The sequence below is a fragment of the Anguilla rostrata genome, chromosome 2, assembly GCF_018555375.3.
Source record: "Anguilla rostrata isolate EN2019 chromosome 2, ASM1855537v3, whole genome shotgun sequence".
Lineage (NCBI taxonomy): Eukaryota > Metazoa > Chordata > Actinopteri > Anguilliformes > Anguillidae > Anguilla > Anguilla rostrata.
In genome coordinates this window covers 70,589,165-70,613,207 of record NC_057934.1, presented here as the reverse complement: position 1 = coordinate 70,613,207, position 24,043 = coordinate 70,589,165, and the positions used below count along the sequence as shown (strand labels likewise).

At 40.4% G+C, this 24,043-nt stretch overlaps 2 protein-coding genes across 2 annotated transcripts; one reads left to right on the top strand and one right to left on the bottom strand.

Moving 5' to 3' along the window:
* Positions 1 to 254: 254 nt before the first annotated feature.
* Positions 255 to 4,936, bottom strand: tk1 (thymidine kinase 1, soluble). The gene is made up of 7 exons (XM_064324860.1): positions 4,778 to 4,936; positions 4,580 to 4,611; positions 4,230 to 4,343; positions 2,580 to 2,673; positions 1,967 to 2,056; positions 1,738 to 1,857; positions 255 to 1,422 (listed from the first exon to the last, which is right to left on the bottom strand). The coding sequence occupies exons 1-7, from the start codon at positions 4,841 to 4,843 to the stop codon at positions 1,243 to 1,245; spliced, it is 696 nt and encodes a 231-aa protein (XP_064180930.1). The 5' UTR covers positions 4,844 to 4,936; the 3' UTR covers positions 255 to 1,242.
* A 2,658-nt stretch (positions 4,937 to 7,594) lies between these two features.
* Positions 7,595 to 20,195, top strand: LOC135249293 (zinc finger protein 721-like). Its single transcript, XM_064324797.1, has 3 exons — positions 7,595 to 8,005; positions 8,410 to 10,810; positions 18,575 to 20,195. The coding sequence occupies exons 1-3, from the start codon at positions 7,688 to 7,690 to the stop codon at positions 19,777 to 19,779; spliced, it is 3,924 nt and encodes a 1,307-aa protein (XP_064180867.1). The 5' UTR covers positions 7,595 to 7,687; the 3' UTR covers positions 19,780 to 20,195.
* The last annotated feature ends 3,848 nt before the right edge of the window (positions 20,196 to 24,043 follow it).

The window sequence follows — 24,043 nt, the reverse complement described above, 5'->3', positions numbered from 1 at the left end:
AATGAAGGGTCTTCAAGACTTCCTTAAAATGGTGATTACGGTCTGTGTTCATTTGATAATTCTAGTGTACTTAAAACAGAATGAAACCAGTGTAATGAGCAGGCACCAGAAAATCTCTTGTACAATAAAATCTACTTGTGAGCATCTTTAAATCCAAGCCAATGGTTTTTGAAAAATGCTGACAGGTTTAAAATTTGTCATTTCAAATATGATCTTCAGATCCCTTAAATATTTTCTTAAAAACCACAAATCAACAAGTTTAAATAAGTTTTAATTAACACTTAACTATACAAGGTTAACATGGGTCACTCGACTATATTGTTAATAGTTCAGCTGTGAAGTGAATAAGTGTTAAAACTGGGCCAGTTGCAGCAGGCTTATCTGGAGTATAAACCTGTAAGCCAGGAGTGTGCCAGGAGCACCGCATCCATTTCTGGTTTACATACAAACTTCTGGCCTTAATTACTTGGCCCTAACATTTACGCCATCTGACACTTTAGCTGCATTTCTTGACGGATGCGTGAACGATGACGGAAGACTGTTCCTCTGTCCCCATATGAAACGCCTTACTGCAACCGGTTCTGTGAGCAAACCAGTGTTGGAGTGTACAGCCAATCCGCTGATTTAGCCAGGGCAACTGGTGGAAAGAAAAGCATAAATACACCCCCAGTCCTCCAGGACCAGAAAGGTGCCCTGGCCTAGACTACAGAACTACCATACAAGTGGAATGGCTAGTCCTTATTTCACATATTTGGATAACTGATTCAGTTAAATGCAAATCTGTGATTTAAGGGTTTTGAACCTGAGGTTTTAAAACTCCAGCTAAGCACACTGCTGTTGACCCAAGGAGTCCAGAGAGATCAAAACCATGTTTTGAACATACTGCCGTCTAGTGGTGAGAAGGGAAACTGCATGGCCCCCATTCAGTGGAAATATAAATCATGTTTTTAAAACACAAATTTCTTTAAAAAGTTTTAAAATCTAATTTACACAGCTGTCTGCATACTCCCCTGTACACTGCCTCAAATTTTACAAAGTTTTTATGTCCATAATTTACTATTAACCAGTGTTAATGTACACAGCTAATCAGCGAATTGGACGAGGGTAACTGGTGGGGAAAAAACCCACCGTACACCCCAACTCTGCAGGCCCAGAACTGACCACCTCCGATCTAATGACATGAAGTCCGTCAAATGCATTCGAGGCCCAGGTCTGCGCCACACGTGCCTCTTCTGAGCGTGCTCAGATGTGCAGGGCGGCAAACAGCTTTCGGGGAGTGCTGGAGTCCAGCTGTTTCCCAGGCAACGCGTGCGGGGGCGTCTCCTCCCTCTTGGGGGCGCTGTTCTCCTTGTCGGCCACGAGGCCGCCGTAGCAGGACCGGCAGGCTGCGTGGTACTTATCCGCCCCGCCGATCACCTCCACCTGCGCGCGGGAAAACCGGGAATGCCGTCACACAAATCCGTTTTTTCAAGAACATGGGATTAAGGACTTCGCTGCATAGCTGAAATATTTTTAAAAGGGGATTTCATTCAGTAGAGTATGCGTGCATGTGTGTGAGTGAGTTGCTTGTCTGCACACGCATAAGTTTGGGTGTACGTGTGCATACGAGTACGTGTTTTTTTTGTGTATGTTCATGAGTTTGGGTGTGTGTGCATGCACACGAGTACGTGTTTTTTGTTGTGTATGTTCATGAGTCTGGGTGTGCGTGTGCCCGTGTACGCATGTGACCCAGCTCACCTCGGTCTCAGACCCCAGTCTCTTGGTGTAGGCGGCCTCCTTGTAGCAATGCATGCAGACGGCGTTGAGCTTCACCACGCTCTCAGCCAACGGCACCAGGCCCAAGATGTCCCCGAAGGGCTGCAGAGAAAGAGAGCGTCATCGCGCTGCAGTCCCACAATCGGGGGGGGGGGGGGGGGAGATCAGATTTTTTTTAAAAACTGGGAAAATCTGATAAACCCTTCCCCACCTTTCTCTGGAAAGTTCCGTCCAGCGCAGCCACGATGACGGTCTTCCCGCGGTTCGCCATGTCCTCGCAGAAGTCCACCGTGTCTGGGAACTTGTGAGAGAATAAGCTATCAGTTTCCCCACGCTTCTGGAATCTTCCACTGTACCTGCCCAATCTGCGGTCACCCCAAACTAAAAGGAGCTACACTAACCCTCTCTGGCAGGGGTCCCTATCTCTGGTCCTGGGGTCCCCCCCGTGTATGATGGAATTCATTCCAACCATCTTTTCATTTCTTGAAACGTGATCAGTTAAATGTTTTTAATCGTTTTATTTGTCTTTAACGCCCACATTATGTCAAAAACACATTCATTTTACAATGAATTATGCTATATAGAATTAAAATTGTGGAAGAAGCACTTTTCCTAACGTGAACCAGTCGATATATATGGGCTAGAACAAAAGCCCCTGTGCTACGAAGACAGAAGTCTTTTTCAAAAATTGCCAGTGCTGTTGGCAAATGCTTGCCTGTACAGGAAGAATAATAAACTAAAACCTGCACGGTAAACCCCTGGCATTTTCTGGAGCTTGTCTGGTAGGGTGCAGCCAACGGGGTGTGACCTGTCCCGACACTTACGAACTGCCCTTCGTCGATTCCGATCACCGCGGCGTCCAGCGCCAACGCTAACACGTCGCTCAGGCGGCTCGCAGACACCGCTGCCATCGTGTACCTGGAGACGACAGGAGAAATCGGTCACACGAGCCTCCATGTTTTAATTTACATTACATTACATTACAGGCATTTGGCAGACGCTCTTATCCAGAGCGACGTACAACAAAGTGTATAACCATAACCAGGAACAAGTATGACGAAACCCCTAGAGAGAAGTACCGGTCCAAGTGCAGGGAACAACCGCATAGTTCAACTTGGACCCTGCTGGTTAAACTGATTAACACTAACAACGAGAACGGCAACAACGCAATCTATGGAAAAAATACAAGTAGTCGTTAAGACAGTTAATGCACCTAAGTCACCTACGAAACAGCTGCCTAGTTACAACCCTAAGTTTAGTCATTTACAGGGGGGAAGGGAGGGATGGGGAGAGGTGCAGCCTGAAGAGGTGAGTCTTCAGTCGTCGTTTGAAATGGGACAGTGTCTCAGCTGTTCTGACCTCCACAGGGAGGTCATTCCACCATCGTGGCGCCAGAACAGACAGGAGACGTGTTCTGGAAATCCCGCAAGAACGCACGCAAACAGGACTCCGGGCTGCAGGGAATTTCTTTGAGAGAGATTTGAGCACTTCAGGCAGAGTCCTTTTAACTAAAGCATGAGGAATCCCCACAGCTGGTTACCCTGCTCTATCCCACTACCTGCAAAATTTTACTGATTTACTGGTTATGTGTGCTTGGGAAAACATGCGACACCATCTGAAAAGAGGGGTCATTGAATGTGGTGTAGTTTATGCCACACGCTCTGCAAAAGGTGGGAGGTTTACAACTTTTGTTGTCCAATTAATAAGCTGCCAATTCATCTTTCTATCTTCTAGCAAAACTCCTCTGACATGGAAATTCTGCTCATAATTTTTACACCACGTAAATCAATTTAAAATGGTAATATTAGTCAAGAAGAGATCTTTATATTTGCAAAATTGGAAAGAGGAGGGTATCCATTTTGTGGCTGATCTTTTCGATTAATCTGGTCGATGACTGTTATGAGAATTTTATGTACGCTTGGTCTTTACCAATTAAGTATAAAGTTCAGCAATTAAGGCTATTCCTTCTGGTATATTAACACCAATTAAATTTTGTATGTAAATTGTCTCAATCCGAACTGTTTCTTTATATACACGGCTTGTACATTAGAAGTAGGAATTGCAGAAAAAAAAAAAAAAAAAAAAAACATTACGGAATTTTTAAAAAACATTTTGGAAAAATCTAACTGATTTTTTTCTGAAATTAGTTAAATTTTGAAATCTAGGCACTGAAATCTGGTCATGCGACAATATCCATGTAAGTGTTATTTTTAACTTTTATTCTGTTTGGGAAATTCCACATACACAAAGTCAAATTTTTAAAATCAAAAATGTTTCTGAATCTTTCATTCTGAATGAATTAGCTCTAACGTATAAGCAATGAGAAATCCAACGATTATACTGGATGCAAAAGACTTGAATTCGCTTTTATTAGTCTTTTTATAACCCCTATTTGTGGACGGATGGCTTCACTGAATGAATCTTGTTACACAAATAAAAAATCTTAAGCAAATAAAATAAAATAAAAATCTCACTTGTCGTGGGTTGCCATGTCATTGTCGGAATACCGGGTATCTTTGGCGTATTTGATCACAAGACACTGGTACTGTGCAATCTGGAAGCGGCGCACCCTACGCATCAACTCCGTGCTGAAAAAGTTTAAAACATTATCAGAATTATTAGGTACAGAAAACAGGTCAAGCTAAGCAATAAAAAACTCTCACTAACCACGTAGTAAACAAGGTAGGCTAACACTAGCCTTTTGGCTAACATTTATAAAATAATGTCTGAGAACCGCAATGCATAATTTGGCGCAAAATGTTTCATGCATACCCAAACTGGGCTATTGTTAGCTAATGTAAACCATTTAGCAAACGATTCTCACCTCTTTCCTGAAAACATTGGCCCGAAAATCACCTTCAAGAGGAGAAAGGGAAAACAAATTAAAATATAAAAACTTCAATTGCGATATTATTTTCATTTTGTAGGCTCGCCGTCAAATAGCCTACTGTAAATGACAAAAATCTGGTTTAACCAGCTAGATGACGTCCAGACATTAATATAGGTTAAACCGTGAGTTTACCTGGATTTGACCCCTAGTTTTTCTCGGAGAATTTGGTAAAATCTGCGAAACGTTCAAACAGTCCATTTCTATTCCCGCGATGTTCCTTGTTAATAATGCACAATTCACAAAGCCGCCAACTCAGGGTTTGAAATTGAATCGTCCCGCCAGCGGGTTGATTTTATATAGGCTACTGAAATACACGTCGACAAAACGTCACTGTTTCATTTCCGTGGCGTCTTCACGCTACTCATATGCGCACACCAATTAATGACTGATTGACCGAGTGGCTGCACTGAACTACGGGCAGCAGCCGATCCACTTTTACGTACTTCAGAGCTAACACAGCCGCACTGACGTAACCGCGCAGGGTTGCAAGTTGGCGCGAGTTCAGTTCAAGCGGCCAAAACCAGACTTCGTTTTTGAAGCTCATTTCCTGGTGTTGTAGTTCCTGGTTGCTCACTAGCGCTACTACGGATGGCTCCAGTATAGGTGTTTTCATATCCGGTTTCCATGTAAGTCTACGGTACAAATGCGATCAAAATACAAAGTCAATAATTTTTTCTCACAAGAACAAATAGTCATAATAGGTGTATTTTATTCGTCTTATGACTGTCCATGGGTCGATTTCATGATTTATTGCGTCATTTGGGCACAGTGCCAATATTTGTTCTGGACCAATGAGGTACAGCTTGCGTCACTTCCGGATTACTGCAGAGGACTGAGCTACAGTAGGGGCTACAATCTGTGGTCACTGGGGTGGGAGGTGGCGTCTCTTGGCCTTGACATTGCGGCTCCAACCACGGTCCACCTGTGCGAAGTCAGAAAATGCAGGCATCCCATTTTGTAGTGGTTTCATTATAGCGTGTGCTATTTACAGCTGCACTAGACGACCATAAAATAATCCTCCTCTGACGTTTTGCGGTAGCCAAGTCATTTTTACTATTTCCTTTAGCCCACTTAACCAAATAATTAGTTGGCAGAAAGCTTATTTGCTATATGTGGTAGTCCAGTAGCCTATGCTAAAACAGTTCGCAACTTCGGCTACCAAGCCATTTGACTAGCTAGCTAACCCTAACCGGCAAATATTCCATCTGTCAAACGTGTTTGACGGCTTGTCAGTCGTGTACATCCCGTAAATGTCTACCTGGGCTATGCTGCACGAATGTGACAAAGCTAGAAGCTAGCAAGAAAATAATAATAATTAGAAATTCAATGTACATTATTTTTGTCTTTATGCAACAGGTGGAAAACTTGCTCTTCAAAGTGCGTTGTCACATTTACACGCCTGTAAATCAGTTATTAAAATACTTGGTAGATTTGTTAATCACCGCTGACAGTGTTGATTTTTATTCGGTAAAAAGTGACTTGCGAACGATCGGTCAGCTAGCGTCACCCAGCAAGTAAACACCACAAACGGCGAAGGAGTAGTAGCAGTTAATGGCTCATTAACTGACTGTGGCGAAACCCTACGACGATAACTTGCTTGGTTAACAGCAGGTCTACCAGACAGTTATATGAAAATTAGCCTAGTCAAATCACCAGTAGTCTACACATATCTGATTGATTGACCATCAGTGCAGTCGATGTTCCTCCCCTGTAGTTCATATTGCTTAATGCGTGAGCTAACCACGGATAGCTTACCTAGCTCACTGGCAAGCTGATATGCTAGCTAAGCATATTCGTTTTGCCGAGAAACATAAATTGAAGATAACTGAACATAATTGTATTATTAATGTCATACATACAACGTGATTACATGACACAGTACAGTCACGGATGGAAATTAAACTCCGTAAACATTTGATCATATATTTTAAAACATAACGGCAGACAGTCAGCTAGCCTCAAGTTCGTTCTGCAATCGTTCGTTCAGGTTGATGGGCTTTTCCGCACCGGACTGTCAATCACATTGTAAAAATCACAAGACCGCTTAACTCTATGGTTTTGGCTCCAAATCGAGAACATGGCCGCGCCCGCCATTGAGCTTCAAAACGTGTTTTACAGACCCACGGAGAGGCAATGGGTGACGTCACAGTAGCTTTGTCCATATTTTTTACAGTCTCTGGTTCAGTTTCAGCAAGTCATTATTTTTTACAGTCTCTGGTCATTACATTACATTACATTCATTTGGCAGACGCTTTTATCCAAAGCGACGTACAAAAGTGCATTTTCATGATCGTAGACAACTGCTGAACACGGGTTCAGTAAGGTACAATTACTTAGTTTGTACAGCTATTTCTAGCCGAGAACAATGAACACTATCCTGGTCTAACGTCTGCAAAGCCAAACTAGGCAGAAGAATAAGCTACAGTATTAGGACGAATACAATTTACCGAGAAGTGCAGGGATGGGGCAACATTTCAACTGTGATTTTTTTTTTTTTTTTTACAATCTCTGGATTATTCCCCACAAATTAAAGTAAACCGCGAACTGCTCAACTACTGCAACTGCCTGAGACAGTTCAGCATGTTATTATAACATGTAAGAAATATACGAAAGAGAGGAGGGTATTATTCAAAGATTCCTCAGAATTAGGAGTTTCTTCTTTTTATTTTAAAACTTTGCTTGGTATAAAGAATAAATAAAGAATAAATATTATAAAAATAAGAATAAAGATATAAAGAATCGGGAACTAATTTAAAAGAAAGCAGTGGCATTTTTGTTACCTACTGGATTATTTTCACGGATTTAGGTTGAGGATCTATTGAGTAAATTGTTATTTATTTATTTATTATTTTCATTTGTTACTTCACTTTATTTGTATTATTTTAAAAATTATGAGTTTGACTAATAGACCAGTGGAGGGCACTAATAAGCCTCGAAGCGTCAAAACTGACGGAAATCCTACAAGAAGAAGAAGAAGCAGCAGAGGAGGAGGAGGAGAAGGAGGAGAAGGAGGAGAAGAAGAAGACGGTAACGATAGGTAAAATGGTTCACACATGTGTGGTATTAGGATGCAAAAACTCTTCTCACACTGACGCATCTGTACACAAATGGCCAAAAGATGTCATTTTGGCCAAGAAATGGGAAGATTTTGTAAAGATGAAAAGGGTGAACTGGAAAGGTGGGTCGATGCACACCGTGGTGTGCAGTGCTCATTTCAAGGCGGAGGACTACTGCAACTATGGTCAGTGGAAAGCCGGGCTGGTAAGCCGACTTAAGTTGAAGGCGGGTGCTTTTCCGACAATATGGGCGCCAAATGAAGAAACTGTCGAAATGGGAAGTTCAAGAGAACTACTGCATAGGGTAAGTATGCTAAACTTCAGCGCGAGTTTACTAAGAAAGTAGTTATTGGGCGGCGAATCGCCTCAGCAGTTATCTAGCTACAGGCCGTAAACCCCAACTACCGCGAACTCGCTGCCGTTTGGGACCTGTTTTTATACGGTCTATGTCTGGGACTCACAGAAACAGTGGGAAACGGAAAGCCCCGTGTAACTTATCTTGTAATATAGCATTTGCTCCTCATTACCATGGGTTTAGTAGCTAGCAATACTCACATAGGCAGCTGGCAAGGGATTTATATGAACACGGGTTAACTGTCTTTTACAATACCAACTCGCGAAATGCTATAATTTAAGGGTCCCTGGTGCCAGCTGCTGCAGTAGGACCTGTTTGATTAAGGCTAAATCCCTTCCCCTGTTTCCCTCCAGGAGCGGCACTTCTGCACACCTTTGAGCAGCAGTATGATGCAGGCAGGAGTCTGTCTGAGACAGGACACTGAGACAACACTACCAGAGCTCACTGACCAGCACAGGACCAGACAGAAAGAAGAGGAACTCAGTGGACTGGAGTCTGTCCACATGGCAGAGTCAGAGACAGAGTGTGCTGCACCAGGACTCAACACACTGGAGCCAGAGTGTGTTACAGCACACAGCGGGGTCAGTGATGTACACCACACACACACATCACTGATTAAAACAGAAACTGATCTGGGCTCCACCCACACTGGAGATCTTTTTGAGACTGTGAACATAGATGATAAAGAGCTGGGATGTGTAGCCCATCTGCAGCCTGACCAAATCAAAACAGAGACTGATGATGGAGGATACCTTAAGACAGAACACATCAGTGACTTGCAGGATATTAATATGAAATCTGATAAAATGAAGTGTGAATCAAGTGAAAGTTTAGTGAGTGATCTCATGAATACTGTGATGAACAGCGCTGGTCTTGATCATGAAGACGAGCCCAAACCACTGCAATATACAGGAGAGCCAAATCCAAACTGTAAAAAAGAAGAAATTCATGATCTGCTGATCCAATATGGGGACTTAAATCATCACTGTGACGCAAACAGTGAAAATAATCAGATTTGGATTGTCCAGAAATGTTCAGACGGTAGCAGCATATATGTACCCTGTCAGAGAATGAGTGTGATGATAGAACCCATGGTGGTTAATTCTAGGAAAATGCCAGGTCTTTTGAATTTTTTTCAAAAAAATAGAATTAATGCAGGTGAAAAGCCCTACAAGTGTCCATACTGTGAGAAGTGTTTTAAGGCCAAGTGGGGTTTAAATCAACACCTGAGAATTCATACAGGTCAAAAGCTAAACCGGTGTACACATTGTGAGAAGTGTTTTACTTCAAAATCTTCTTTGAAGGCACACCTGAGAATTCATACAGGTGAAAAGCCATACAAATGTATTCAGTGTGGCAAGTGTTTTTCCCAAATTTCTAATTTAAATTGCCACCAGAAAAATCATACAGGTGAAAAACCCTACAAGTGTCCATACTGTGATAAGTGTTTTAAGACCAAATGGTATTTAATTCAGCACCTGAGAATTCATACAGGTCAAAAGCTATACCGGTGTACACATTGTGAGAAGTGTTTTAATACTAAATTTGGTTTAAAAATACACTTGAGAATTCATTCAGGTGAAAATCTGTACAAGTGTACACAGTGTCAGAAGTGTTTTATTGCAAAATCTTCTTTAAGTAGACACCTGAGAATTCATATAGGGGTTAAGCCCTACAAATGTTCTCAGTGCGGGAAGTGTTTTCGTGAAAAATATGATTTAAATAAGCACTTGAAAATTCATACAGGTCAAAAGCTAAACCGTTGTACACATTGTGAGAAGTGTTTTACTTCAAAATCTTCTTTGAAGGCACACCTGAGAATTCATACAGGTGAAAAGCCATACAAATGTATTCAGTGTGGCAAGTGTTTTTCCCGAGTTGCTAATTTAAATTGCCACCAGAGAATTCATACAGATGAAAAACCCTACAAGTGTCCATACTGTGAGAAGTGTTTTAAGACCAAATGGTATTTAAATGAGCACCTGAAAATTCATACAGGTGAAAAGCCATACAAATGTATTCAGTGTGGCAAATGTTTTCCCCGAATTGCTAATTTAAATTGCCACCAGAGAAGTCATACAGATGAAAAACCCTACAAGTGTCCAAAATGTGCGAAGTGTTTTAAGACCAAATGGTATTTAAATGATCACCTGAGAATTCATACAGGTGAAATGCCATACAAATGTATTCAGTGTGGCAAGTGTTTTCCCCGAATTGCTAATTTAAATTGCCACCAGAGAAGTCATACAGATGAAAAACCCTACAAGTGTCCATACTGTGAGAAGTGTTTTAAGACCAAATGGTATTTAAATGACCACCTGAGAATTCATACAGGTGAAAAGCCATACAAATGTATTCAGTGTGGCAAGTGTTTTCCCCGAATTGCTAATTTAAATTGCCACCAGAGAATTCATACAGATGAAAAACCCTACAAGTGTCCAAACTGTGAGAAGTGTTTTAAGACCAAATCGTATTTAAATGACCACCTCAGAATTCATACAGGTCAAAAGCTAAACCGGTGTACACATTGTGAGAAGCGTTTTAGCAGTAAATTTGGTTTAAAAATACACTTGAAAATTCATTCAGGTGAAAATCTGTACAAGTGTACACAGTGTCCGAAGTGTTTTACTGCAAAATCTTCTTTAAGTAGACACCTGAGAATTCATATAGGGGTTAAGCCCTACAAATGTTCTCAGTGCGGGAAGTGTTTTAATGAAAAATTTGATTTAAAAACGCACATGAGAATTCATACAGGTGAAAAGCCTTACGAATGTATTCACTGTGGGATGTACTTTTCCCAAATATCTAATTTAAAGACCCATCAGAAGAATCATACTGGTGCAAAGCCCTAACATGATTGTCTGCGTGGGAAATGTTTTTCCACAATATTCCATTTAAATTGCTACCAGAGCATTCATACTGGTGAAAAGCCCTGCATGAGTACTTAGTGTGGGATGGTGTATTTTCTAAAGAATTTACAGTAGATGCTTCATGGTGGTGAAAAACCCTACACATGTACAGTGTGGGAAGTGTTTTATACAAAAGGTAACTAATATTAACGTGTGAAAAGCCCAACAGATGTTTTGTGTGGGAAGTGTTTTTTCCAAGTGCTTTTTGAGTAAGTCATTTAAATGACTGCCATCTAAACTTGATACATATTCTCAGAAAAAAAGTTATGAAAAATTGTCTGAAACAAGGGTGGTGCCCTCTAGGTACATAAAATTGCATTCCTAGCCAGTCATATATAATTCATTTGTGCCTTTTTTGTTTGTAAAACCTACTTATTATGGCCCAAATTGACCATTATTCTACTTTGTGTAAATTTTTGAAAAGGGTTCCTTAAAGAACAAAAATATAGATCCACTGTACCTGTTCCACTGTATTGCAGGTGAGAAGTCTTTCAAATGTACTCAGTGTTTAAAAAAAAAAAAAAAAAAAAAAAAATCTAATTTTCATGACCAAAAGACAACTCCTTCAGGTGAAGACCCTGTCAGCCGTACTCATTGTGGGAAGCGTTTCATGATAGCGTCCTTTATATGATGCAATTTGTACAGGAAGCGTTCCAGATATCCAGCAAATTTAGAACAACCTGATGACTCAGTCATCACATTTTTTTTAAAGACAGTGCTTTAAAAATTCTTATTTTGTGTATATTTACTTGTTGAATGATGAATAAAATATGGTGACAACCATTTTGCATTGTTTGTAATTTTTGTAATTGTGCAATTTCATGTTTTTCTTGTGATATTCCTTGCCGGTCATAATTTGGACGGACATCTGAAATCACAGCACAATGACTGCGACACACTGGGATTCCATTTTCCCTTTTTCAGCAAGTGTTGTGAGTGCTTTAAAAAAAAAAATTAATGTAATTTTAATTCCCTGTAAATGTAAAATGCAATTCCTTATAGACTGAAGGGTGATATTTTGTGATGATTACATTGACACCAGTGTAATTTGTTTGAAATAAACCATGCGCAAAGTGGACATGTTGTAGAAGGCAACGTGGTAATGTGTATAGCAGACTTGTATTCTGATAATTAACTTCGCAGTACTGACCCTTTCCTTGAACTGCCAATGTAGAGGCTTTAAAATGTATGTCAGCTATGAGGATCATTAGACTTCAGACACTCCCTGTGGTAGCAGTTGAAAATCTTTGTTTAGCTCTTTATTTTTCAAAGTTGTGTCTGAATTGCACTGTGTGTGGATTTGGCCTCATTGACTGACTGTGCATTCTCTGATCAAGGTACAATACAAAGTTTTGGGACAGTGACAATTTTTGTTGTTTTGGCTATGTACTCTTGTATGTTGGATTTGAAAGAAAACAATGAATATGAGGTTAAACAATTAATATGAGGCTGGTTCTGTACCAGCATTTGGAGGGCCCCAAGACTCATGCCAGACTCTTATTTATTGATTTCTCTTCGGCATTCAATACCATTTTAAACTTGATCTTAACCTGATTGTTTGGATAAAGGGCTTTGTAACTGATAGGTCAGTGTGTGAGAGTTAACGGTGCTCTTTCCAACCAGCTCTACTCATCCACCGGTTCCCCTCAAGGTTGCTGTCTCTCCCCCCTTCTTTACATCATGTACACTGATGAGTGTCGCAGCACGTATAAAACAGACACTTGAAGTTTGCTGATGATTCCGTTATTGTTAGCCTTCTTGAAGGGGAGGAATAGGATCATGGGCCGGTGGTGGATGACTTTGTGGCTTGGTGTGATGAGTCTTTCCTTTCTTATAGGGGCGACATAGCTCAGGAGGTAAGATCGATTGTCTGGCAGTCGGAGGGTTGCCGGTTCAAACCCCGCCCTGGGCGTGTCGAAGTGTCCTTGAGCAAGACACCTAACCCTTAACTGCTCTGGCGAATGAGAGGCATCAATTGTAAAGCACTTTGGATAAAAGCGCTATATAAATGCAGTCCATCTTTCCTCCATCTAAATGTGTCAAAAACGAAAGACATGAACATTGATTTCAGAAAGTCACCACCAAGTCAACTGCAAACCGTTTTAAAAGGTGTTGACATTGACCTAGTGGATAGCTAGAAATATTTGGGTATTGTTCTTGATAACAATGTGTGCTTTGAATCCCATGTTGACACTACCTCTAAAAAGGTCGAGCAAAGACTTTTTTTCTTGAGAAAATGTAACTCTTTTAACGTTTGTACTGAGCTGATGACAGAAGTTTTATTTAATCTGTTTTAACCTTTTGTATTACTGCTTGGTTTGGAAACCTAGATGTGTCCAATAGGAACAGACTTCGAGGTCTCGTTAAGGTGGCCAGTAGGATCTCAGGGGGGAAGTCAGGCCAGGCTTTTGGACATTTAGAACAGGCAGGTCCTTAGGAGGGCTAATGCTATACTGGTCTGCCAGGACCCTCCACTCCAGAGGGAGTTTGAGTTTCTGACCTCAGGCTGTCGTTACAGGGCACCTGTTTGGAGGACTGAACTGTTCCATGTCTCCTTCATCCCAAGTGCTGTTGATGTGCTTAATGGCAAATATCACGCTGGCCGCATTACTTGCACTACCCTTGCACATTTGTACTTGGTATGAATTTCCATTTCCCTGCACTAGCTCAGTGATTTAATTGTGTTGGTGTTGTCGTGATGTTGTCCTTTTGTATTCTGTCTTTATGTGAACCCTGGCTGCAAAACGAATTTCCCCTAGTGGGACAATAAAGATAACCTTGGACCTTGAAAGTGCAGATAGTCAACTTTAGTTTGAGGGTAATTGTATCCATATTGGGAGATGCATTTTGAAATACCAGATCTTTTCATACACATTTTCTCCATTTTAGGGAAGCAAAGTTAATTTGGCTATTAGCTGCTGAGCTGTTTCTTGACGAGCTGTGTCTAAATCATTAGATCATGCACAAAAAAGATTTTTTTTTTTTTTTAAAAAGGTCGAGTTTATTCTAGGTGTGCCATTGGCATTTGGAGTCTGTTGCCGTAGTCTCTCAACATGAGAACCAAGTAAGTGTCAATGGCAGTAATGTGGGCCATCGTAAGGCTGACAATCTGAATGAGTTGATCAGCCAAAACTTTGGGTGTGTCAAAGTCCACTGTTTGATACATTGTCAGGAAGCAAGAGCACGGCCAGGTTACAGTTTGCTCAAAAGAACATTAAAACAAAACTAGAGTTCTGGAACAAAATCTCATGGAGAGATGAGACACGTAGTACCCTGTACCAAAGAGGTGGAAAGAGGAAAGTGTGGAGAAAGAAAGGGACTGCTCATAATCCAAAGCACCCCCACCCCTTCTGTGAAGCATGCTGGAGAGAGTGTTATGGCTTGTATGGCTGCCACTGGAACTGGCTCTCTTGTCTTGATGATGTGGCTGCTGATGGCAGCAGCAAAATGAATTCTGAAGTGTACAGAAACATCTGCTCCGATCCAACCAAATGCCCCAAAACTCATTGGTAAACGCTTTACCTTACAGCAGGACAGTGACCCGACGCATACTGGTAAAGGAGCCAAGATGTTTTCCTGGCCCAAAAAGTGTAATATACTTATGCTGGGTTTTTATTCTCTGTGATACTTAAAGTGGACAGAGTATTAATTGTAGCTGATTTTAATATGCTTGTTAATTGTCCCTCTGTTGGCTTTGCTGCACAGTTTTTAAATACCAGCGTCTTTTAACCAAATCCAAGATGTGTTTGCCCTCTAAATTTTTTTTTTTTTTTTCACTTGGCCTAAATGTCAATTCCTTATGTGCAGAGGATGTCTACATCTCGGATCACACGTGTGTTATTTTTTGATATTGCTTTTGAAAGTGGAGTGACATTGGTTCTTCTTGTCTACTTTTTGAGGAAAATTTGCGATGCCTCATATTGCAAATAAGGATGGATGTAGATCGTTAAGCCCTAACCATAATTTCTATGGCCATTGTCTTGCCTGAAACTCATCTAATTCACGTAGCATCTTAAGCCGTAGATCAGGGGTGTCCAGTCTTATCCAGAAGGGCTGGTGTGAGTGCAAGTTTTTGTTTTAGCCCAGCATTATGACACCTGATTAGTGATCGTGGTCTTCAATCAAGACAATGATGGGTAGAATCGGGTGTTACGTGAAACATTCCTGCAGAGATAACATCTTCTTTAAAGACGGCAGTAGGTAACAAAATTGTATATAAAATAAATGCTAGCATTGATTGAGGTGATTTGTTCTGGAAGTCAGTGCATCCCAAACCCAGCCGAATTCCAGCTGTAAAAAAAAAAAAAAAAAAAAAATTCCTGATCTGCTTACCAATTGTGGAAACTTGAATCATCACTGTAACATAAACAATGAGAATAATCAGACTAGAATTGTCTAGAAAAGTACAAAGAGTAGCAACAAACATACACATTGTCAGAACAAATGAGATGATTCTATCCATGACAATTCATTCAAATTAAAGCCTAGGTCTTTTGAATTTCCATCAAAAGAAGACTATGCATGGACATGAAGGTGAAATTCATACAGGTGAAAAGCCATACAGATGTACTGCGTGTGAGAAACATTTTGCTTCAAAACCTGATTTAAATGCACACCTAAGAATTCATTGAGGTAAGAGGCCCTACAAATGTACTCATTATGGGAAAAACGCTTTTTCCAAATATCTCATTTAGGTAGCCATTTAAGAATTAATTTAGGTGAAAACCCTTATCTAACAGCTCACAATCTATAGTCAAATATGGCAAAAAGAAACGTGGTTGAAATGTGATCATGTTTAAAACCAACAGTATTATATACGCAGATGGCATTTATTGCGTTCAATACTACAACCAAAGTCAGTTAAAACTTTTATTGTGAATTTTATGCTCTCGTCCTCACTGGAAGTCATTGTGGCTCATTCCGGCCACAGTGCACTTCTAGATTCACACTGCTCATGCACGGCTGATTTTGGTCATACTTACAGGTAAACACAGCTTTATGACAAATGGGATCATTCGCCACCGAGAATGAGCCGCATTACTGTGTAACTTACATCAAGTGAAACGACTGACTAGAAGCAGTTGAGTCATTAACGAATCGGGGTAAGATTTTTATTCTTATCGTAATCTTGATTCTTTTACAGCCCTTAGTTTTTGTTCCGCAGGTTTTGAATTATAACATAACATATATAACTTAATATAATGACGACAGAAAACGAATACCAAATATAAAGCCATCGTTCACCTATATATAGCTACAGATTATATAGCCTACATTGACATATGTCCAAGTACCATTGAAGCGAAGTAATGTTACTTTTGGAAAATAATTACATATTATGAAGCTTAGCTGGATGCATTCGCTATCTGACATGCTAATGACAAGCGCTGCAGCTACAATGCTAGTAAAATAAACCATTGATAAAACAAGAAAACAATTTTTGCGATTGCAGCATTAGCTAGATTATTGGCATAACATTGAAATGCTCATGAGTGCTTGTGTAACCATTCTCACCCGAAGATTATTTTAAAATAAGCAAACCTAAAAGCTACCTCCACTTCCAGTTCGCCATCCCTCTACTGTCATTAGTACTACGGGAAATTAAACTATGTTATGGGCACTTCACTTTACACGGACAAACGTGATCTTCAATTCTGTTTTTTCATTCCTGGTCGCGGCTCTTGCATCAGACACTTTTTCAGCAACTTCAGCTCATTTTCGTGAACTAGCCATTTTGAGAGAGACGGTTCAGCTGCTGCAGAGGCAGGGGTGGGAAATTCCGATCCTGGAGGGCCGGTGTGTGTATAGGTTTTGTTCCACCAATTACCCGGGCTAAATGAGCTGACTGGCCGTAAACACAAACACTGGTTCACTTGAACTGTAGATTGGACCACAGTAAAACGTTTCATACAGGGACACCAGAACGGCCTTTGGATGTCATTCAAGAGCTTGTCAAGAAATTCAGCTAAATGTCAAATGGGATATCTGGATATCTAATGAAGACCAGAAGTTGGCATGAAAACAAAAACAGACACAGCCCTGCTGTACACCTCTATGGTTATATGTTTGCATGGGTGTGAGTTTGCTAATATTAGCTAGGGTAGTAGCTTCATTCAAGTTAGCCCTGTATAACCAAGTTATTTACATAGCACTACATATTTATAGCAAGCTAGGACTGTGATATCACTATCTTTGCTAGACCAGGGTAATGTGAATGTAGTAGAAATAATGGTAGCCCTTTGCACCCTAAGGGTTGTTCGCTGTCTTGGAAAACATTTTAATCTAATTTTGGAACAGGAAACCTTCTGGAATTGTGATTGGGTGCCGGTCATTGTTTGTCTTTGAATTGCACTTCTTATGAACGTGGCAAGTTCAAATATGTCAAGTCATTTCATGTGTTTTGCTGAAGTTAATGGCAGATTAACATTTGATAATGCTCCTGTACATTCCGACAATTCAGCCTTTGTTATTTGTAATGTTGCTGTCATCTTCTTCGAGTCAATTTCAGTAAGTCAGGCCCATAGTATTTGTTAGTGGACAACATTTATTTATTTTTTTGAGCTGCATTGCCATTGTACAAGGTCTGGTGTTTTCTGGTTTTCTCTATTTTATTTGGAGTTTGAAATTAACAGTCATTTGAAATTAAGCCAATGTTGTTAAAATGGACTTCAAATTGACCCCTGCCTGATGGCACAAGGGTCCCCCCTGTGGTCAGTCAGGCATCTGCAGGACATCAGAGTGTAAAGAATGTGTCAGCTGCTGCAGTAGGACCTGTTTGATTAAGGCTTAATCCCTTTCCCTGTTTCCCTCCAGGAGCTGCACTTCTGCACACTTTTGAGCAGCAGTATGATGCAGGCAGGAGTCTGTCTGAGACAGGACACTGAGACAACACTACCAGAGCTCACTGAGCAGCACAGGATCAGACAGAAAGAAGAAGAGCTCAGTGGAGTGGACCAGTGTGCTGCACCAGGACTCAACACACTGGAGCCAGAGTGTGTTACAGCACACAGCGGGGTCAGTGATGTACATCACACACACACACCACTGATTAAAACAGAAACTGATCTGGGCTCCACCCACTCTGGGGATCTTATTAAGACAGAGAGCCTCGACCATACAGAGCTGGGATATGTAACCTATCTGCATCCTGACCAAATCAAAACCGAGACTGATGATGAAGGATACCTGGAGGCTGAACACATCAGTGACTTGAACATTAGGTTTGTTGATATGAAATCTGATCAATTGAAGTGCGAATCCAGTGAAAGTTTAGTGAGTGATCTGATGAATACTGTGATGAATGGAGCTGGTGTTGGTCACACTAACTGGACTGATCGGCAATGGCAATGTGGAGGAGAGCCAAGTCCAAACTGTAAAAATGAAGAAACTCATGACCTGCTGACCCAATATGGGGACTTAAATCATCACTGTGACGAAAATAATGTAACCAGAATTGTCCAGAAAAGTACAAATAGTAGCAACGAACATGTCAATAATCAGAGAAACAATATGATAATTGAACACAGAATCAATTCAAGTAACAATGCAAGCCTTTTGAATTTCTTTCAAAAAAAGACAGTTCCTACAAATGAAGGTGAAATGCAAACAGGTGAAAAGCCATACAAGTGTACACAGTGTGAGAAGTGTTTTCGAACAAAATCTGATTTCAGTACACACCTGAGAATTCATACAGGTGAAAAGCCCTATAAGTGTACACAGTGTGAGAAGTGCTTTAATGCAAAGTCTTCTTTAAATACACATGTGAGAATTCATACGGGTGAAAAGCCTTACAAGTGTTCTGAGTGTGGGAAGTGCTTTGCCAAGAAATCTCATTTAAATATCCACCAGAGAATTCATACAGGTGAAAAGCCCTACACATGTACTCAGTGTGGGAAAGGCTTTTCCACAATATTTCATTTAAATACACACCTGAAAATACATACAGGTGAAAAGCCTTACAAGTGTACGCAGTGTGAAAAGTGTTTTAATGCAAAATCTTCATTAAATACACACCTGAGAATTCATACAGGCGAAAAGCCCTACAAATGTTCTCAGTGTGGGAAATGCTTTGCCAAAAAATCTCATTTAAATATCCACCATAGAATTCACACGGGTGAAAAGCCCTACAAATGTACTCAGTGTGGGAAGGGCTTTTCCACAACATTTCACTTAAATACACACATGAGAATTCATACAGGTGAAAAACCTTATAAGTGTTCACAGTGTGAGAAGTGTTTTACTGCAAAATCTTCTTTAAATGCACATCTGAGAATTCATACAGGTGAAAAGCCTTTCAGGTGTACACAGTGTGGGAAGTGCTTCTCCACAATATCTCCTTTAAATATCCACCAGAAAGTTCATACAGGAGAAAAATTGTACAAGTGTGTACAATGTGAGAAGTGTTTTTATACAAAATCAAGTTTAGATATACATCTTAGAATCCATACAGGTGAAAAGCCTTACAAGTGTATACAGTGTGAGAAGTGTTTTAATGCAAAATCTTCTTTACAAACACACCTGAGAATTCATACAGGTGAAAAGCCTTTCAAGTGTGCACAGTGTGGGAAGTGCTTTTCCACAGTATCTCCTTTAAATATCCACCAGAAAAAAATTCATACAGGTGAAAAGCCTCATAAGTGTACACAGTGTGAGAAATGTTTTTATACTAAATATAGTTTAGACCTACACCTGAGAATTCATACAGGTGAAAAGCCCTATAAATGTACTCATTGTGGGAAGTGCTTTGCTCAAATGTCTAATTTAAGTAGCCACCTGAGAATTCATTCAAGTGAACAGCCCAAAACATGCTCTTAGTGTGGTAAGTGCATTTCCACAATATCTCATTTAAATATCCACCAGAGAATTCATACGCATTCATACTACAAATGTATTTATTGTGGGGTGTGTTTTTTCCCCCCAAGTTTTTAATTTGCCCTATGAGAATTCACTTGGGTAAAAAGCCTGACAAATGTTTTCTGTAAGGAAAGTGCTTGTCCCAAACGAGTGGATTAAATTTACACAAGATGCTTCACACTGATGTAGCCCCCTACATGTTTACAGTGTGGGATGTGTTTTTATAGAAAATATAATTGACATGCCACCAGAGTGTTCACACAGCTAAAAAGCCTTACAAATGTTTTCAGTATGGGAAGTGCTTTTTGGCCAAAGTCATTTAAATGAAAGCCACCTGAAAATTTATACAACTCTTTTAAACGTATTCATCATTTAACCTTTTCATGGCCAAAAGACAACTCCTACAAGTTAAGAGTCTGACAAATGTACTCGTTGTGGGAAGTGTTTAATGAAAGCATCCTTTAATTATGTCATTTGTGTAGGAAGTCTCCTTGATTGCCATCAAATTGAAAAGAATAAACCGACAATTCAACCAAGCATCCCTTATTTTTTAAGATGGGTGTGGAATTTGAGTTGAAGGAGTGAATGAAAGGTGGTAAGCCAGACATTTAGCAGTGTTTCTTGTAGCAGAGTTCTCCTGATAGTCCTTGCTGATCATATTTTGGACAGACATCTGAAAAAAGAGCATAAGTGTTTGTGACATTTTTTTCTTGAAGAAATGTAAAATGTAACTCCTTGTGCTCTTAAGGGTGATATTTTGTGATGGAATTACACCAGTGTAATTTGTTTAAAAGAAAAAATAATGTGATAACTGTTTGGATGTACTGCAGAAAGGAATGTGGTAATGTGTATTGCCAACTATTTTTAAAATATACTTGACAGTACTTGCATTTTCAGTTTTTTTTATTGCCAATGTAGAGGCTATAATGTCAGCTAAAGCTGCTAAAGCTTCAGACTGCGTGCTTTAACTGAGATATCAGTTGAGGACCTTTGCTTTGCTCTTTATTTTGCAACTTTGTACACAAACTGCACTGTGGATTTTGCCTCTTCGACGGACATTTCACACACAACGTATGTCCCCTATCTAATAAGATTTTCATTTAAAATGACCTTTATGCACCTCATTGTTCAGATTTCCTATTTATTACGGACTTGGGAAAGACCCATTTGCGTCGAAACGTCAATGATTTGATGAAATGGGAGCATTTTTCAGTAGCGGCGGTATGCTGACGGCTTTTCCTATTGTGACCCAGCACTATGTGACCCAGCACTATGTGACCCAGCAATATGTGACCCAGCAATATGTCGGGAGGGTGGGTGTGAGTGGTGCACAAATTTGAAAAGAAATGGCTCCAGCAACGAACACTGTGGGACTCTTATTGAAATAAAGCTTTCAGAATCCAGCGGAGGACAAAGACAAGCAAACAAATGACGTCGCTCAAAGTTGAGCCTTTCTTCTGCATGTTGAGCAGTAAATTTGGTCCCTCTCTTGAATCGGGCAGCTAAGCTGCTTGCCAGCCCGAACTAAACAAAAAATTAATAATAATAATAATAATAATAATAATAATAATAATAAAGACTGAATCTTCAACTAAAAAACGACTGTTGTCTTTCTTGGCCAGTCACAATCGACATAAAATGCACTCTATGGGTTCTGCAGAACACCTTTCCCAGGCCAATTGCACCGATCACACGCGGTTCGCACAGTCCCCTCCATCTGTACCTGTATCCTCCCCTTCATATGTTACGGTTGAGTAGTGATGTCAATCAGGTGTTCACAATGAGGGGTGGGACTCTCCATGAGGGCGTCTGGAGCCAAGTTGCCAGGAAGTATCTTCAGTGACTGAGGGAACGGGAGAGGAAGTGGAGAAATAATCATCTGTGTTTGTTTCAATGCTAGAAATATAAAAACTACATTTTTGGAACTTGAGAATATTGTGAATGGTGGGGACTATGACAGTTGGAATTACAAAGACATGGCTTGGGGAAGGGGTATGGGATGAAAAAAGATGGTGAAAGATGGTGTTGTAGCTCTCTATATAAGAGGAAGTCTTAATGTGTTGGAATTCCAGAAATTGACCAACTCATGCCTAGTGAGGATATCTAGATTAAGCTCATGGGGGAACATGAAGAGGGCCATAATATAGTGTAGGTGTATGTTACTGTACATGAATAAAGCCATATGGGATGACTGTACTGAGACTAATAAGACTGAATATTGTAAAAAATAAAAAGAAAGAAAAAAATAAGCTCTTTAATGCTCTTAATAATGCTCTTTGAAAGGCAAATTGCTCAAGATGCAAAAAGTGATCCTAAACATTTATTTCAATACTGCAGTAGGGAAGGGAAAGGAGGAGGTTAAGTGTCTTAGGAATAGAGGGAGCCTTGCTTTAAAAGAACATAATGATGAGAACACTTCCCATTTTCCTGACTAAATTGTACCTAGTGCTCCGATTACCTACAGACTAGATAGCGTCTAACACTGTATCAAGCCTGGTCTTGAAAATCCTTAGAATTTCTGCCTCTCACTGTGTGAACTGGCAGGCTGTGCCACACATTTACCACTCTCTGCGTGAAATTATTCTTCCTAATATCTGTATGGAATTTACCTTTGGCTAGTTTCCATGCATGCCCCCTCATTCTACTAACCTGGACGATCTCTTGTAGTTCACCCCGTTGATCTCCTTTATGAATTTAAAAGCCTCAATCCAATCACCCCTAAGTCTCCTTTCACTAAGCTTGAAGAGGTTAAGCTTGTTAAGTCGTTCCTCATAGCTTTCATCTTTCATACCAGGAATCAATTTGGTTGCTCTTCTTTGAACCTTTTCCGGAGCCTCTATATCTTTCTTGTAGTTTGGTCCCTGGAACTGCGCACAATACTCCAAGTGTGGTGTAACAAATGTATAAGATAACTATCTTGGATGTATACTCAATACTTTTGGCTATATATCTCAGCATCCTATTGACCTTTCTTATTGCTACAGCACAGTGCCTAGAACCTGAAAGGCTTTGATCAACCATTACTCCCAAGTCTTTTTCAAACTGAGCACATTCCAATTTTGTTTCTCCCATAAAGTAATCCTGCCTAATGTTTTTATTTCCCTCATGCAGATCTTTCCATTTGGCTATATTAAATATCATTTGCCAGGTTTCTGCCGACTTCTGGATTTTATTTAATTATGGATCTTATTGGACAGAGAACATAGAATGATTAAAGCCAGTAGTAGTAGTAGTAGTTGTAGTTGTAGTAGTAGTATTAAGAGGGCTCTGTCCCTCAGCCAGAAGCAACAGCAAACAACTCAATCTCCACATTGACTTGACAGTTTTTACAGTTCTATTTTAGTTTTCCCTAACACACATCTGGGCACTTATAAAATGCAAACAAGCAAAGATCAGGCTGAACTGCAAACGGGTCACAGATTAAGTCGTGCCACTGTTTTTAGCTGCGACCGCAGCTCTATAGCTCTGTCTGTCATTCGGTCGGCTGGTCAGTTGGTTGGTCGGTTGGTCCACAAAAGTGTCCCACCCCGTAGCGGCCACAGTTTTCGCCCCAGGAGGCTGAAATTTGGCATGGAGGTTGGTCATGACCGAAGGTAGAGCTGAGTAACTTTCAGGCCGATTGACCAAGAGGGGGTGTGGCGATGGGCGTGGCCTATCACAAAAAGGCGCATAACTCCCGAATGGATTCACAGATTTGCACAAGATTTTGTGGAAATATTTGTCATGAGCCAAAGAAGAGGTCACGTGTTTGTGTGAGGGTGTGTGCATGGATGCATGCACACATGGATGCATGCGCGTGTGCGGTCGCAGCTATTGCGGATTCGTGCTTGTTTCTATCTTTTCTTGAGGTCTGAGGCCATTTTCAGACTTTGGGCATAAAAACTGAAGAATACTGCCTGGTAAACAATTTAATACTTTCAGCCAATCAAAATGTACAGCATAGAGGGGGAAAAAAGCCATTCATAACAAATGACATAAAAACAATGGAAATGCAAATTAGGCAAACACCCAGGAACACAAATAAGATTTTAGATGCTTTTTAGAAATTTAAACTGACTGCACCAGTCTAAAGATTTGGGGAGGCTTTTCCACAGTCTGTGGGTCAGCACTGCGAAGGCACGGTGGCCTTTAGGCAGTTTTCACATTGGTTCTGTCAAACAAATTGCACAGCTTTCAATTTCATCATCACAGATCATCATTACATTACAGGCATTTAGCAGACGCT

Coding starts and splice junctions, on each gene's coding strand:
- LOC135249293 (XM_064324797.1), top strand. CDS start 7,688: ATGGTTCACACATGTGTGGTATTAGGATGCAAAAACTCTTCTCACACT. Junction 8,006..8,409: donor CAAGAGAACTACTGCATAGG/GTAAGTATGCTA, acceptor GTTTCCCTCCAG/GAGCGGCACTTCTGCACACC. Junction 10,811..18,574: donor GCACATGAGAATTCATACAG/GTGAAAAGCCTT, acceptor AAATGCAAACAG/GTGAAAAGCCATACAAGTGT.
- tk1 (XM_064324860.1), bottom strand. CDS start 4,843: ATGGACTGTTTGAACGTTTCGCAGATTTTACCAAATTCTCCGAGAAAA. Junction 2,674..4,229: donor GACATGGCAACCCACGACAA/GTGAGATTTTTA, acceptor TGTCGTCTCCAG/GTACACGATGGCAGCGGTGT. Junction 2,057..2,579: donor GAATCGACGAAGGGCAGTTC/GTAAGTGTCGGG, acceptor TTCTCTCACAAG/TTCCCAGACACGGTGGACTT.